Source organism: Microplitis demolitor, chromosome 2 (assembly GCF_026212275.2).
Source record: "Microplitis demolitor isolate Queensland-Clemson2020A chromosome 2, iyMicDemo2.1a, whole genome shotgun sequence".
NCBI classification, from domain to species: Eukaryota; Metazoa; Arthropoda; class Insecta; order Hymenoptera; family Braconidae; genus Microplitis; species Microplitis demolitor.
In genome coordinates, this window is record NC_068546.1 from 20434601 (window position 1) to 20451839 (window position 17239).

General features: G+C 26.1%; 1 protein-coding gene across 3 annotated transcripts in view; it reads left to right on the plus strand.

Annotated features, from left to right (window-relative positions):
• The window catches only part of LOC103575149 (calcium-activated potassium channel slowpoke), a 118161-nt gene that overhangs the window by 46788 nt on the left and 54134 nt on the right, over positions 1 to 17239 (plus strand). For all 3 annotated transcript variants that reach the window (XM_053736974.1, XM_053736973.1, XM_053736972.1), the window contains exons 6-8: positions 6410 to 6501; positions 14856 to 14966; positions 15281 to 15386. In XM_053736974.1, coding sequence (XP_053592949.1) covers positions 6410 to 6501; positions 14856 to 14966; positions 15281 to 15386 — 309 coding nt within the window. The remainder of the gene's footprint in view (positions 1 to 6409; positions 6502 to 14855; positions 14967 to 15280; positions 15387 to 17239) is intronic.

Here is a 17239-nt window from a genome sequence, read left to right on the forward strand (position 1 = left end):
TACACTTGCTGATAAATATGCTTGAAAAATAATTTGTCATCATAATGATTTTAAAATTTTAGTTATGTTAAAAAACAAAAAATTGGTATATTTATATTTTTATTATTTATTTATCACTAATAATAAAATATAGAGTAGGCAAAATTTATTATACACATTATCTAATTGTAATTGCATCTTATTAAATTATAATTAATATTAAAAAGCAAACAGTATTTAGCACTGGACATAAGTGGCCATTTTTAATATTCATCAGTAGTTGGAAGTTTTTCTTGTATTTTATCTTCATACAATTTAAGCAAATAACTGAAAGATATATGTATTTATTTTAAATTAGTCATTAGTATAAATTTTTACAAAAGCAATTAAAGTATTTTTTGATTTTCATTAATATTAAATATATTTTCCAAGGAGTTTGTTTGTTTATATTTTAAATATCAGTACAGTGTAAATTTTTTATAATTTTGTAATATATTTTATTTCAAAGTAATAATGATTTTTTAAATATATATAGGATTTCTTGGTGGCATGAGTTAGTGTTGTGTATTAAAAATAAAGAGTGATTTTAAATTTATTGAAGGGCATATTTTTTTATTAAACAATTGATAGTATTTCGATTTTATAGTTACATTATATATGTGAAATGACGTTAATAATATAAAGTAGTTGCGTTGGTAGAGAATCCCTCTACAAGCGTAGGTAAATTGCTGCTTATATATATACATATATATATATATATATATATATATATATATATATATATATATATATATATATATATATATATATATATATATATATATATATGAGGGTATATTAAATGAAATGGAGTTATTTTACTGGGTACCAATAAAAATTTTTAGAGATGTATAAAAAGATGTTTGGAAAAATATGAGTTCAGATTTCAAAATCAAGAAGTCTGCCATCAAAGTTTAAGATTTTTAAATATTTATTTATGGAATTATATTATTTTATTAATGATGTAGACTATGACCTAAGACCCATCTAATTATCTGTCATTATCATAAATAATTAACTTTGAGAAAAAAATGACATCTTTTGATTATATATCTTATAGAGTATTTTTTAACCCTAATTAGTTGAACACGGGTCGTTTATATTCAAATATTTTACTGTAAATGGTTTAGATGCCTCAAAATTTTGATGAAAATTGACCCTGATTAAAAAAAATGATTTGAAATAATTCAAAATAATTTGAAATGATTAAAAAAAATTTGAATCGACTAATATATAGATATACACTTAACGTGGAGCAAATTATATTTCTTAATCAGGGGAAAAAGGGATTTTCGGGGCTGGCAATAATTCTATTACATAGAAGTCCAAAGAAGACCTAAGAATTTATTCAGATTTTTTCTTACAGAATAACATACTTAAATAAATGGCGCCCACAAATGACCCATGTTCGACGTTTACGGGTGCTGAAAACGACACCAAATTAGCGTTAAGAAATTTTGTCTACTATGTAGGGTAGTAACTTGTCTGTCATTACTATGATCTTTATAGAAAGAATAAATTTTTTTGTTACAATTGCAGCCTCTCTCTATCTTTAATCTGTATGGATTTAAAACATTCATTCAGTTTGAAATTTTGACATTAATCATTTTTGCTTAAAATAGTCAAGGAATTAATAAATTTCCCAAAAAAATTATATTTCTCACAAAATAATTAATATCCACTAAGAAAAAAAGAATGATTGTATAGAACCGAGTATAAATATTTGTTTAATATTAGTAAAGATGTAGTCCAAACAAGTACATTTTCTTAAAATAAGTATAGAAATTCTCGAACCTAGAAAATATTTGTATATATTTACAATGATTAAGAATATTATTCGTCTGTATGGTACTGAACAAATATTTGTTTAAATGAAGTATTTGTACTTGGGAAAAATTTTTTTTTTTTTTTAGTGTATTGTCAGTCAAAACTGGCAGAATGTTAAATGTTTTAAAAAATAAACATTACAATGCCATTTACTTTCGATAAGTTAGACACTCTGAAAATTTTTGGTGGTACCTGATGAAAAACCAAATGTCATTTATTTGATACATCCGTACACTGTAAAAAATTGGCGGAGTGAATGCGGAGTGGATGATTTTTTATTCATTTAATCCTCGGAGAGTGAAATTCACTTTGAAGGGGAGTTTATTTTAATATTAAAGCTCGGAATCGAAGTGAATGCGGATTTAAATAAAATCCAGATCACTCCGAAATCATTATGCTGAAAAGAAAAACTTCTTATTATTTTTTATAATTCTGGAACTCAGTGACTAAGTGAATTTAGATTTAAATAAAATCCATAATTACTCCGAGTTCACTTCCGATTTTTTACAGTGTATGTATATAAATATAAATATTAGGGCTCGTAGAAAACGCACGTCTTTATGTTATTATATATATGACACTTTTATCATATATTAATGTAGATCAGTAAAGAAAACAAAATGGCAATTCTTGAAAATAATAATAATGATAATAATTTTAAATTTGAAAAATTTTTTTCACGACCAGTAATAGTTTGCGCATAATAAAGTATGAATTTTTCATAACTGCAATTTTTAACGGATCTATTTTACCTGATAATTTTTTTTGCCATTTTGTAAAAAAAAAAAGTAAAGCATTTATTAATTGAAGAATCCTACCATTGGCTGCAACGCACTTGGTAGTCTAGAACAATAGTCACAATTATGATTTATCTGAGTACATTTTTGAATACATATCATATATCAACATAAAAAAATGAGATTAAACAATGCGTACACGCACTCAATTTTATTAAATGCTTACTCACATATTTTTTGATACCCTCATAACAGTTATCATTCATACACTGAAAATTTTACCAATTTATCTATTATTGCATTGTTATCGATTATCAATGTACATTTGACGGCTCAAACTTTATTAAAAATAATTATTTATTTTCAAAATTTATAACAGTTAGAAAATCACAAATATAATATTTAAGTAAAAGTATATAAATATACTCGATACTAACATATGTTCCAAGAAATGGTAATAATTTTTTATTATTTGAACAGCGTTCTGTAAAATATTCATATTTATATATTAAACATTTTTTACATATATTATGCGTGTCATACACTCATTATTCATTCATTTTGCTATTCATTCTGTCTTTATTTTCAAGTCCTAATTTATATTATCATTGCAGTTTATTGAAAAGGATATACTTATATATATATACAATAATATAATTTAAATATATTTTCAGATATTTTTTTTTCTACATGTTTTACATACACTGTGAAAAATCGGGAGTGAATGCGGTGATCACGGATTTTATTTGAATCCGAATTCACTCCGCCACTCGAGTTTCGGAGTTTTAGAAAAAAACACTCCGCATACGAAGCAAATAGGGAATTTTATTAAAATAAAAACACATAAATTTTTAAATTTCTCATCTCCATTTCTCATTTCATATTTATTGAAATCTATGATCACATATTTTGTGCATAAAAAGTGGTTTAATCCGAAATCTAAGCTATGAGCTCTGGTAATAAAAATGAAGTTAATTAAATAATTAAATAGAAAATAGTGATAAGGGAACGAGTGATTAAATTAACATCATTTACGATAACGATTCGCTCTCAATTTTTACAAGCTTTACTACAGAACTTTTCGGGCGTATCGAATAAAATTACTCGACCCACTGGTATTATACAATGAATAACTGCTATCTAGAGACTAAATGTCTACATACATATATATGAGAGGTGTGCAAATAATTCGAACTCACCAATTATTCGTATCGAATCGCATAATTTTAAACTTTCCGAATTATTCGTAAGTTCTCGAATTATTCCGACAAAATTGTATATATCCGGCTTATATCTTTATATTAATATTGTCGTATGTATGCTATTTTTCCGGATACATTGTTTTCTATGAGAGAATTGTAATACACGAAAAAATAATTCTACCAAAATTTACAATGTTAACATCGTAATCGTGGACTAGAGTTTCATTGGTATCAATTTTTAAATGTCTTATTTCTAAATTTACTATTCGCTCTGAGTGAAGCCATGGTAGGGAAAATCAAATTGACTGAAGCGTTTGCAGTGTTTACTTTCGGAGTTACGGGAGGCTATGATTACTAAAATTGTAAGCATGCACACGTGAAAGTATTTATTTTGTTATCATTTAATTATTTATTTTTCATTTTGATTTTTTTCCTCAATATCATATTTTGACTTTGATATGAATTTCAAATAACTTAACCTAAATGCTTATTGCATTCTTTTTTATTTTTTATCATTATACTTACTTATTGTTGATTCGTTTAGCTAAAAAACAAAACTGCAATTACTATAAAACTGTCACATATTTTTTACAACTTTTTTTTTTACTATTATTTATAATATTTATTTATTTTTATGTTTCTTGCTATTGACATACGTATAAAAACATACTCTGACAGCCTCCCGTAGTTCATATTTTGTCTGGCGCTGCAGTCACACTCATAGCGAATAGTCTTTGTTAAAACTACTATGTTTAGTAAAGAACATAACCTACATGACGCTAATGAAAGTCTAGTCGACGATTACGATGTTAGCATCGTAAATTTTGGTAGAATTTTCATTCCGTGTAGTTACAAATGATTCAAAAACTTTCGGCTAATTCTAAAATTGACGAATAATTTCAAAAATTATTCTCTCAACATGAATTAGTAAAAAAAAGTGAATATTCACTAATTCCAAGTGCAAACCTAACCTCTAATTTCAAAAAGTGGTTCGATTGGTACTCAGAAGTAGTGAATATTCACTTATTTCACTTATTCTTGTTTAGAGAGTATGAATAATTCGAAAAGATTCGAATAATACGAAAAGATTCGAAATATTCTAAGTTAGCAATAATTCGAAACTTTTCGAATAATTCGGTTGAAAATTCGAATCGAATAGAAATATTCGATTCGATCATGATTCACATACCTCTAATATATATGTATATATTCAATGAAAGTTGATCTGTTATGATATCAAATCAATAAATTTAATTTAATTTAAAATTTTAGTTGAATGCCGATGCGAGTTTGAGCGTGCGTAGGTAAGCGAGAGCGGACATGACTTGATTGATAAATGTTTTGTTCTATACATTTTAACTATAAATTATTCCGTAATAACATATAGAACATTAACTATTAATAAATCATTAAATTAGTAAGTCCACTTGTCGCAAATAAATAAATAAAAAAAAAAAACATATAATACAAACAGCAATGCGCGAAGGATGTGCACAAATTATCAGACGCCAGAATGACGTTTATTTATTTATATCAACTTATTAAATTTATATAGTTAAATAAATTAAATATTAGAGCGCAGAGTCTAGTAATTAGATTATTTTAAACCCCCTCTAATCATTACTTTTTTTTTTAATTCATAGAACGTAAAGATTTTATTCAACTACGTCTTTTCTAATTAACGATTTCGTATAATTACTAAAGATGTCAAGAACTTCTATGATGTATATTTTTGAGCCGTAAACTTTGTAATTATTGAAACCAAAGTTGACGAGAGTTCAATAATTTTTTAAATATTTAAAGTTTTTTTTTAATCAAAAAATTTTTTTATTGAGTCTCGAAAATTAAAATGAAATGTACACTGTAAAAAATTAGCGGAGTGAGCGCGAAGTGGATGACTGTTTATTTAATTCTCTTGGAGTAAAATTAACTTCGAAGGGGAGTATTTTAATATTAACTCCAAATCGCAGTGAATACGGATTCAAATAAAATCCAGATCGCTGAAAAAACACTCCGTATTCAGAAGAATTTTTAAGACTCCAGAACTCCGAGTAATGGAGTGAATTAAAATTTAATTAAAATCCGTAATTACTCCCAATTCTTTACAGTGCATATTTAAAGCTTTGAGCTCTGATTTTTTAGTTTTATGGAAGTTTTAGACGTGACGGCACACGTAGTCTAAAATTTAGATGCGTTAGTAGGTTTAGGAGTAGGAAACCTTGTCCTAGGTATTGACAAAGTAAAAAATGCAAAATGATAAGAAATATTTATTAATAAAATTAATATAAAAATGGGTCACAGTATAGCACGCAGATGATCGTGTCTACTAACTCTGGTTAAGTTTAGTTTAAGCTATCTCTTTTATCCCTTCACATTTCAATTAATCCCTGTATGACCCTCAATAATTTTTTTTTTTATATCTGTACTTCTATATAATCCTTTTACGTAAGCATATATAAAATAAAAAATAAAACTAATAATAATAATGATAATTATGACGAATTTAATATTTAACAATTTGAGGACAGATTAACATGACTCGACATTATTGACAATAAATAAATAAAAATCCTCTCTAATGTATATTGATGCGAGTGTTGTGTTTTGTTCTATCACGTGGTGTAGGCCATATTCGCCAGTTGTATCCCCGAGATAATTGACCTGATCGGGACGCGAAACAAGTACGGCGGCACTTTGAAGAACGAGCGAGGTCGCAGGTGAGACACAAACCAATTAGCTTCCCACAAAAAAAAAAAAAGTAAAAAAATGAGTAACCACTACACCAACAATGTTGTTTAATCCTTTCAATATCCTTTTAAAAACCATTTTATTACCCTCCTATAAATCGTTTATTTATTTTTCATTTTTAAAAGAATAGACAATTTTACAGAAAAAATATTTTACTTTTTCGTTCTACTTTGAAAATTTTTACCATCTTAATTATTGACTTACGGTAATTAACTATCAATTTTTTTATAAAAAATTTAATAGAATAAGGAAAAGTATATAAAGTCACAAAACATGACATGTTAATTGTCTGCTCAAAATATCACAAAAAAAATTTTCCATACAAAAATACCATAAAACTAAAATATCCTGATGACAAAAATAACCTGATACAAAAATAACCTTAAAAATGAAAACGATATACTAAAATATCTCGTTAACAATATCTGCATACATTAATATCAATCAATATAATTTAAATCTGATATGAATAAACCTGAATGAATGAAAAAAATTGATATGAAATGATGGCAATAAGTTTTTATTACCAGAATATTACTGTATCTGGTCATTTTTGTACTTAGATATTAATTACAAGGATATTATTGTGTCTGGTTATTTTTGTATCAGGTTATTTTCGACTAGTTTTTATTGTGATGGTTATTAAAAACAGGGTATTTAGGATTGTAACCGTTTTTTTACTAATGAATTGACTTTTGGTGATTACATTTTTTTTTTTTTTTAAGAATACTTGTGTTTTCTATTAACAATTTTAGTAATTAAAAAAAAGTTACTGGAAATGTCATTTTTGATCTCTAAAATTTGAAAGAGTAAAAATAGTGACGATTTACTGCCAAACTGATTTTCGCTAATTCGTTTTTGGAAAGCGAATCCACATTTAATTTTATTCAACTTAAAATTGTCTTTTTTTATCAAAACCTTTTTTATTTCCGAACTTACACTTTGATTAATTTTATCAAAAAATGTGAGACATACAAAAAAACGATCGTGTCAAAATAAATTTTCGAAGGATCAGCGCCGTTTCCTTTAATTCGATGACATAGTAGGGTAAATTTATGTAAGCAATGAATTATATGATTTCGTTTTATTTCTGTAGTCATATTTTTATGTAAAAAGAATAAAAATTTCATTCATTATTGTTTGAATTTCGAATTCAAATTCCGAAAAAGAATGTTCTGAATTTTACGAAAAAAAATCAGTTAATACTATATACACTATATTTCGAAAAAAATATTTAGGTTAATTGAAAACATATTATTAAATGTCTTCATTTTAAAAATTGATATAAAAAGTTTTTTTTTAAATAAATTAATAATTATACAGTTAATTGCTATTTAAAAATAATGAATTTAGATCTCTTTTCAGAAACCTTGATATATATATTTATTTTTAGGCATACAATTGAATTACTCTAAATGATAATACGAAATCAAATTTATCCAAAAATAAAATTAAAAGTGTAAATCTAGTTAATTATTTCTAAAACTTTAGGATAATTGTATTAAATAGTGTAAAAGTATAGATAAATAATTTTGTAAAAACAAAATTCATTACAGTAAATATAGTTTTAATCATAAGCGTAAAGTCATAATTAAGATGATAAAAATGTTAGATTTAAAAAATAAAAAATTTGAAATTTTACTCTTACAAAAATTATTTGACATATTTCTTCATTATCGTTTTTTAAAATCTATAATAATTAAACGGTTCTAATGGAGCATATAATAAAAAAAATTTCAAAATAATCTCAAAGCTGAACTATTGCCGTATAGTGTTTTGATTAACTGATACTTTGAATTATTTTAGTATGCTAACCTATAACCTTCGACCTTTACTTCTGTATACCTATATTCCTTTATTATCTTCACTTATATGTGTAAAGATATATATAGATATACATGTATATATATCTTTGATTTACTTTTGCACATGTTGATTCTATGATCTCTATGTTATTCTACGAGTGTACAACCTTGCTCCAATCACTACCACAGAAACTAACCTACACCTAGCAACTGGTGTTAGCTTGTTTGTTCACACAGACTGCACTTGGAATAAATACAGCTTTACTATGATACCATGGGTTATTATAACCATTTTCTATTGGGTAATGACAAGAAATTTTAGTCATTCATATATTATACGCAAAAATTTATTGTTATACTATTTTATTGGTAGAAACAAGCAAAAAAAAAAATAGTACATTACACACCAAGGGAGAAAAGTAGGACATTCCCGCGTATATAATTACCTGAGCCGAAAACGATTTACTGGTTTTCTTATTAAAGAAAAAATAGTACTTTATTTATCGACAATGCCATTTTTATTTTTTTAATAAACCACTTTTTTTTCTATTGTAATTCACTTGTCAAAATTTTTAACCCGCGTAGAAAAGTATATATGTTAAAATTATATATCACATATATGACATACATGCGCGCAAAAACCAAATATGTTCGATAAGTTTTTCGTATATGTTGACATATATCTAAAATATATATAAATGTATGTTCCTACAAAAAAACAATATGTTACATGGGTTTTTCGCATATATTCGGAGAAATTGTTTTCGTTTGAAATGCTATGGTGTCATAATAGTTGACCATGGTGCCATCTGACGTCAATTCCAATAAACGCAAAAAAATTACTATGGCTACAGTAAAGTTTACAATGATTGCAGTAAGTTGTAATATAACCGTTGGAAATTTTACTGTGGCCATAGTAATTTTTGCATGTGTTTATTTTAATTTCCGTTAGGTGGCTACCATAACGGACTTTACTTTGACGCCATAGCATTTCAGACGAGAATAATGTCTTCGTGTATATTTCCGTGTGGGTAAAGTTGTTGAAAATAAACATCATATTTAAATTATAAGTAAAAATATTAATTTCTGAATAAATAAAAAAATAAGCTGTATTTATATTCAAGTAAAGTCATTTTATGTTTAGCATGACCTTTGTATTCTTCAGCATCGAATGCATCTATCAGCTCAGTGTTGTAAATCACTTAAATGTTCATAACCTTGATATTTTAGTCAGTATATTATAAATAAATGTTAATTATCGTTTTCATCATCGTTATATAATATGATAAATAATACTTCTGTTAAAATTAATTTGACATTAAAAAAAAAAAATCTAAATTAATACAGAATATGGTCTTTATTGTAGGATGTGGGTATATTTATACAATTAAATGTCTGTAGTTCAGTCCGTAATCGTTAAGAAATTATATAAACCGTTAATTATAATTAGGAATGGAGGAGCTCATTAACAACAATTACAACTTACAATCACAAGCTTTCTATTCAATGTGATTTTTACTTTTAAAATAGTAAAAAATAAACAAACAAATTTACAATTAATAATTGTACTTAAATATATTCGAAAAAAAACTAATATAAAATTTATAATCATATTCATAACCTCAACATTTGAAAATATTACAAATGATTTATTTTCGAAGTATAATCATATGATTAATAAAAGAAAAATAATTTACAAAATACGTGTTTAAAAATTTTTTCGAGTATATTTAAAATATAAAAAAAAAACAGGGCGCAAATTTTGTTACATAAATATAAAGTTGAACAAAAAAAATACCAATTGTTGCATTTACGATTTACACAATTTCACAAAATAATAGTATTACCTGTTTATTTTTTTTTTATCGATTTCATCTCATTTCATGTAATATTAATAATTTAACTGTAAATTTTATGTTTATCTTATCAGCTCAATTTTTTTCATAATTTTTTTTTATTGTCAACAAATGCAGGAATATTTGTTAGTCCCGCCATAACTCAAATAAATATGATCTTTTGAATTTTAATTTATATCATTTATATTTATTAGAAGTTCCGAAAGACAACTGCAATTAAAAAAAAAAAAAAAAAAAAACAGAGCGTTGACAACTTGCGTTGGAATTCGTTCCATATTTGTCGGAAAAATGCAAGTTAATAATATATGATATTAGTATATTATGATACGTAGTGATAATAAATTTATAACATTGAGTATAGTCGACTCGGAGAAAGTTTGGGATTTTTTTCCACCATTATTCTTTCCCGTCTACATTAATATTCGGAAAAAGATATTCTGCGCACGCGCAAATCCAAAAATTGTGGTAAGGAAGGAATAATTGTGGTAGGGCAAAATCTTAAACTTTCTGTGGGACGACTATAACTTGGCATCGCGAGCCATAGGCAAGTGGCACCAACACACGAATAAATCCTCGTTATATTTCAATAACTAATCAAAGTTTTTGCAACGAATCCAAGAAAATAACGTTTTTTTTTTTTTTTCAACAATAGGCATCACAATGTTTTTGTTACTTTTGCTTACAAAGTTCATTGCATAAGCATTTATACGAATACTACAGGAATTATATTTTGGTTAAAGAGGTTAGTTTTCGAATTAGAGACTAATTGGAAGACCAATTTTCAAAAAACCATCTTTTGATTATCAAAATGATGTTTAGTTATAAGAAAAATATTCGAGTAATTTTTATTTTTGTATGATCAATTAAACTGAATGTAAGGATGATTTTCAAAATTTATAAACAGTCTTTATGATGCGGCATAAGCTTTGATAAATTCAACTCGGGCAGCCCCTATCCAAAAGTTCTCATAGAATCCACTCAAATGGGTCAAAAACTGCAGAGGATTCTAAAGACAATTTTTTTTCTATGCGGTTTTAACCCATTGAACTCTTTGGGAACTTTTGGATAGGGGCAGTATTTGTATAGTTTTAGAATAGTATGTGTATATTCAAACGGCATATCATAGGTGTACTGTTGTCGACTTTTATGTTAGTTCTAGTAGTGGTAATAAAAAAAATTTAACTAATGCCCATTTTTTCAAATTACTAGTAAACTATTTAGTTAGTTTATCTAATTTTATAAAAAAATTATTTTTCAAATTTAGCTTTGAGCAATCGTGTTTTTTTGTCAAGTTTACATTTTTTTTTTATTTAATTTATACAAAATTTTCGATATTTAGTATACAAGTTCATTAAAATGATTTAATTTTAAGCAGTCCTCTACACTTAATCAAAAGTTAATAACTTCCTTAATACAACGGTTCTTGCTGTCATAAAATATAATTCAATTGAAATAAATATATAAATCCTAGAGTTGCTGAAAAAAATTTGATCTTGTATTTTTACTCTCACTTCAAAAAGTTGACAAATTTAAATCATATGACAAAATCGAAATTTTCTTGTTCTCAACTTTTTTTTTTTGTTACAGTAAATGTTACTGCATTAACACGAAATAGTTTTTTAAATTTTGAACGGCCTCATAAAATTTTTATTTCAAGGTGAATTTTCAAAATACCCTTTCTTATGTATGTAATAATATTTGTTACAGTAAAAAAAAGAAAAGAAAGAATTTGTAAAAAAAAAAAAAAAAAATTCAATTTTGTAATATTTAAAAAATTTTCCAAATTCTTAAGCGACCTCTAGCATTCAAATTTCTAACCTCAAAATTGGCGGTAATTTCTTTCATATCATTTACCAATTTTTTGAAGGGTGAGAGTGAAAATAAATTAATAAATTTTTTTTGGGTCACGCTAATATATATAACAATATTTATTCACTGAACATAATAAAACCTTGAGTATTTGTAAACTAGTCCAGTCACAATTTCTGTACAATATTTATTATATTGTGGTGCCATTGTTAGGTAACAAAAGCCGTATTTTTCTTGTGTAAGTTGTAAAAATTTATCTACAAAATTGCTGAAACACATGCATACGTTTATGATTAAACAGAGACCTTGTGATATATATAATAAGAAAAGGACTTGTCAATAGTCAATTGATCATATACAGTGACGCGTCTAAATTTTCTCAATAATACCGAATGAATAGCTGTCCTCTTTATTTCGTTCATATTTACTTCATACATACTATATTATCTACTGTTTTTTTTTTCTTTTATAGTATTTTAATGTCTTTTCTTTTTCACAAATAATTGTCTAGTCGATCGTGAACCTCAAGTCGATACAACAAACAAATTTTGTCTTCGCACCTCAACCTCTTTGTGCAATTCAGAAAATACTAATACTTTTTTTATTTATCATACTTCATAACCTCAATGTTGTCTCATTAAAGATATGTCGTAAAAGATATTCAAATAGTTCTGATAAGAGTCTAAATTATTAAAATTTTGGATGCTAATTGATTTTAATTAAATTACAATGTTTTACTAAATTAGAAATTTTTTTTTTAAACATTACCTTCTGTATAAATTAATTAATTATTTAAATACAAATATACCATTTTAATAAAATGATGAAGGAAATTTTTTTAAGGAATATATTTAAATTAATTAGCTGCAATAAAATTAGGTCGTTTTGATTGACAAAAAACGACATAATAAAAAATTTCCAGGGATTATGAATAAAGCATAATTTTTATGCTGTTTCATACAGATGTCCTATAGAAAGTTTGGAATTTTGCCCTATCACAGTTATTCCTTCCCCACCACAATATTTGGATTTGCGCATGCGCAATATCTTTTTCCGAATATAATATTATAGGAGAAAAGGATAATGGTGGGAAAAATCCTAAATTTTCTTGGGATTGACTATATGTCAAAATAAGTAAAAAAATGTCCGGATAAAATAATGAAAACCAAAAAGTTATTTTTGAACTATCAAATTAGATGTTTTTAGTAGTCTTATAAAATATGATTTCTCTATAATTATTAGAGTCAAACTCAAAATTTTGAAAATTACGACATATTTATAATATCATGACATTGGGAATTAATTTTTTCTTCACTCAATTTTTAATTCTAATAATTAAAAACCTAAATGTATTATAATATATGAAAACTAGAATAGTACGAAATCACTATATTTTAAGTAAAATAATTATAAAAATTCTTTTTTTTCTACAAACGATCTATTTATATCTCCCGGTGTTTTTTATTTTTGTAATCAAACCAACATATCACACATACAATTTTTATGATAACACTGATATTCACCACACTATTATAAGATTAAAATTTTTAAGTAGATCTAGATCAAGCAACGAATTTAGATAGAAATGTTTGAAATTTTTGTGATTTATTAATAGTTTCGTAATATTTTTAAATTACAAACAAGCCTGCACCTTCACTAATCACTCCTGATTGCCTATAACGAATAACCATACCATACCACTAATTATTACACGATAATCACAATAAAGCTCACTGTAATATGTATAATATACACAACCTCAATTAAATAAATATGTATAAGTATAATTAGATTTGATGATATTGTAATTAAGTCATCGTAGAGTTAGTGAGATATTATCGAGTTATTAGCTAGTTTTCGCGACTAACATCATAAAATTCCTAAAGAATAAATCCTGGTAAGTTTTTAGACATTTGAGTAATATCTCCTGCATCTTGTGAATGGGATTATAAACGATTAAATATACATATATTTAGAAAATAATTTATAAAAATATTTTTGTGTATTTTTATAAATTTATATGGTTTTATTTTTGTTTAATGAATCCCTATTTATTTCGCGATTGTTATCTCGCGCTGGCAATAATTTGACTTTTTTTTTTTTTACTAATATCATGTTGTTCCATACCTGGGTCGAAAAATTAGATCTGATTTTAGTGTAACTAGAGTACATTTGGACTAATTGGTCTGTCTTTACATTTTTAAACTTTTTTTGATCTAAAAACGATCAAAAATAGACAAATATAAATAATACGCAGAAAAAGTATAATTTTGGTTTGAATAAAAATAAAAAAAAGTAATATATTATGAGAAAAAAGTCTGATTTTGGTCTACAGGCGAAAACTAGACTAAAAGTTATTGAAAACAAGTCTGAAAATAGTTTGAACAAAAAATAGTGCAGGTAAAACTCGATTCAATTTTTCATGTTGATTAAATAAAAAGTAAAATTTAATAGAAATAATTTGGTTTCATTTTATTCAAAACTGATCAAATTTTTCGACCTGGAAAATTATTTTTTAGTTGATCAAATAATAAAATTTTTATGTCTGTCGATTTTATGGAAAAAACAATTCATTAATACCAAAAATAAAAACTAAAGTTAATTATGATTAATAAGCCCGAATTTGAATTTTTGAACGATTGAACGATTGAAAAGTCATAATAATTCATTTTGAACACATTTGTATGTTTAAGCACAGAATTGCTAGCGGGTAGATATCAATATTATAGTATCTGGTTGTAGTGGCTTGTAAAAGATTAAGTAGATAAAAACCAAAAAAATTTTCTTCATTTTTCTATTTTTTTTTTCTTTTTCTTTTATTGAATAAAATTAACATGTTGATTGTGTTGGCAGACACATTGTTGTGTGCGGCCATATCACCTACGAGTCAGTGTCGCATTTCCTGAAGGACTTTTTACACGAGGATCGTGAAGACGTCGACGTCGAGGTCGTCTTTCTGCATAGGTATGATTTATTTTTTTTTTTTACATTTTCAAATATCATTTTCCGTCTATTAATTTTACTTGGAATGACATGAAAAATAATTAATAAGTTGTATCGTAAGAATAATTATTATTTTTTCTTTCCTAGCGACTTAGTAAGTACATAAATAATAATAATTATTTTTTCTGAGATATTTTATTCAATAGGAATGGTCAATGCCATATGTCACATTGAATGAAAAAAATTTATAAAAATTTAATTTTCTTACGACATCCGAAAAAGGAATATTGTAAATAATTTATCGGTGAATCATAAGGAGTCCCCTGTGCTTTCAGGAAAGAACCAGATCTTGAACTGGAAGGTCTTCTAAAAAGGCATTACACCACGGTGGAGTTTTTTCAGGGTACCATGATGAATGCTGTGGACCTAGAGCGCGTTAAGGTATCCTCTCAAGATAAGAGCAGCATAAAAAAAAAAAAAAACAAAAACAAAATTATCACTTTCATCCTCATTTCCACAACTGTGCAACTTTTTTTTTATAGGAATACTACAGTTTGCATCTGGAACAACTTGATGGATCGATTATTATTTTTTTTTTAAACAAAAATTTTAAAACTGATTTGAAATTATTTATTGTTCATTAAAACATTAACTTGATTGCAGACACTTCTATATGTTTTAGCAACTTTTTAAGTATGGCATAGCGAATATTTATATGAAGAAGCGACATTAATTCATTTTGTTGACAATATATTCAATACATTTCTTTCACTTTTTTTTTTTCAAATTATTGTTATTATTTTGTTCGAAATATTCAACTCAGTACAATATCCTCTTGTTGATTAAATTTCGTACTTAAGATTTTAAGGATCCTCCCATTAAATGATATGTTGCTTACCCATTGTGAGCTGGTGGTCCTAAAATACGGTAGCTTATGCTTTTTGAGATCTGATCGTGGACAGCAAAATCAGACTTTCAACCACTTACTGATACATAGTAACTGGTAGCAAAGAAAAAAGTACCTTCGGTAAAAATATTCGTGAGTGCACTATAATTGAAGGATTTCTTAGCATATAAAAAGATTTTTTTAAAATAATTTTTTTTGTATTTAACAAATATTTTTTACCATTTAAGAAATGATTTTTTAAATACTAAGAAGTTTTTCTGAATGCTAAGAAATCCCTCTGTCAGTGTGGATTTTTAACGTACTCTCTAAATTTGAAACAGTGAAAACCATTGAAAAACAATGTATATACACTCTAAAACTAAGTGTGTTACAAACGTATTATTTTAACACATATTAAATGTGTTCTATGTTTAAGACTATAAGCGAAACTAGTTTTTTGTAGTCATTTAAAACATTTTTCATGGTGTATTAAATATCTATAGATTGCTTATGGCGTTTCAATGTTATTTGGTAAGTGTGTAAATTTTGACTACACACTTGGTTTTACAGTGTAATACATTATTTCACAGTTATAAGTACACTATTTAGTATACTTACTCTCTAAACATGAATTAGTAAAAAATAAGTGAATATCCACGAATTTCAATATCAAACCAAACCACTAATTTCGAAAAGTAGTTCAATTGGCACTCAGAAAGTGAATATTCACTTATTTCACTTATTCATTTTAGAGAGTATAGCTGTGAAACAGTGAATAGTCACTCTTTCAAATTTAGAGAGTAAAAGTAAATGCAATATCAGCTCCAGTGGATCAAAAATACGGCAAAAATCAGCCTTAATGTTCATCAAATATTTAAAGTAAACCAATAAGGACAATCCGTGTATTAGATTATAAGATCCTATTGTAAAGTTAGATCCACTGGGGACATCGGGCTTTTTTTGATATTTAATTGTCGAGTATTACAGTACGATTAACGAAAACCAGTACGGCAATTTTTGGGACATCACCGTAAATTATTTACTAATTACGGTATACATTATATGGAAATTACGGTTAATTCCACGGTATAGTATTGTTGTTTTTGTGGTCAGACCCCCGGCAGATATTATTTTACAGTATTTCTTGCCATGTACAGTCGAGTCGAGTTTTCTATTAAAGACATTCCCTCTCCACTATGAATATTATCATGTACAGACTCAATAATCGAAATAATTTTTTAAGGACGTTCTCATGGTGGCTGGAGACTGGATAGTATACTTTACATATAAATATATAATGTAGAAAAGTAGCCACGTGAAGACTGACGCATGGTATGCTGTATTAGATTATTGCGCCAAATTGTCGTGTACTGGTAGTTTTTTATTAAATTATAGTTTTAAATATATA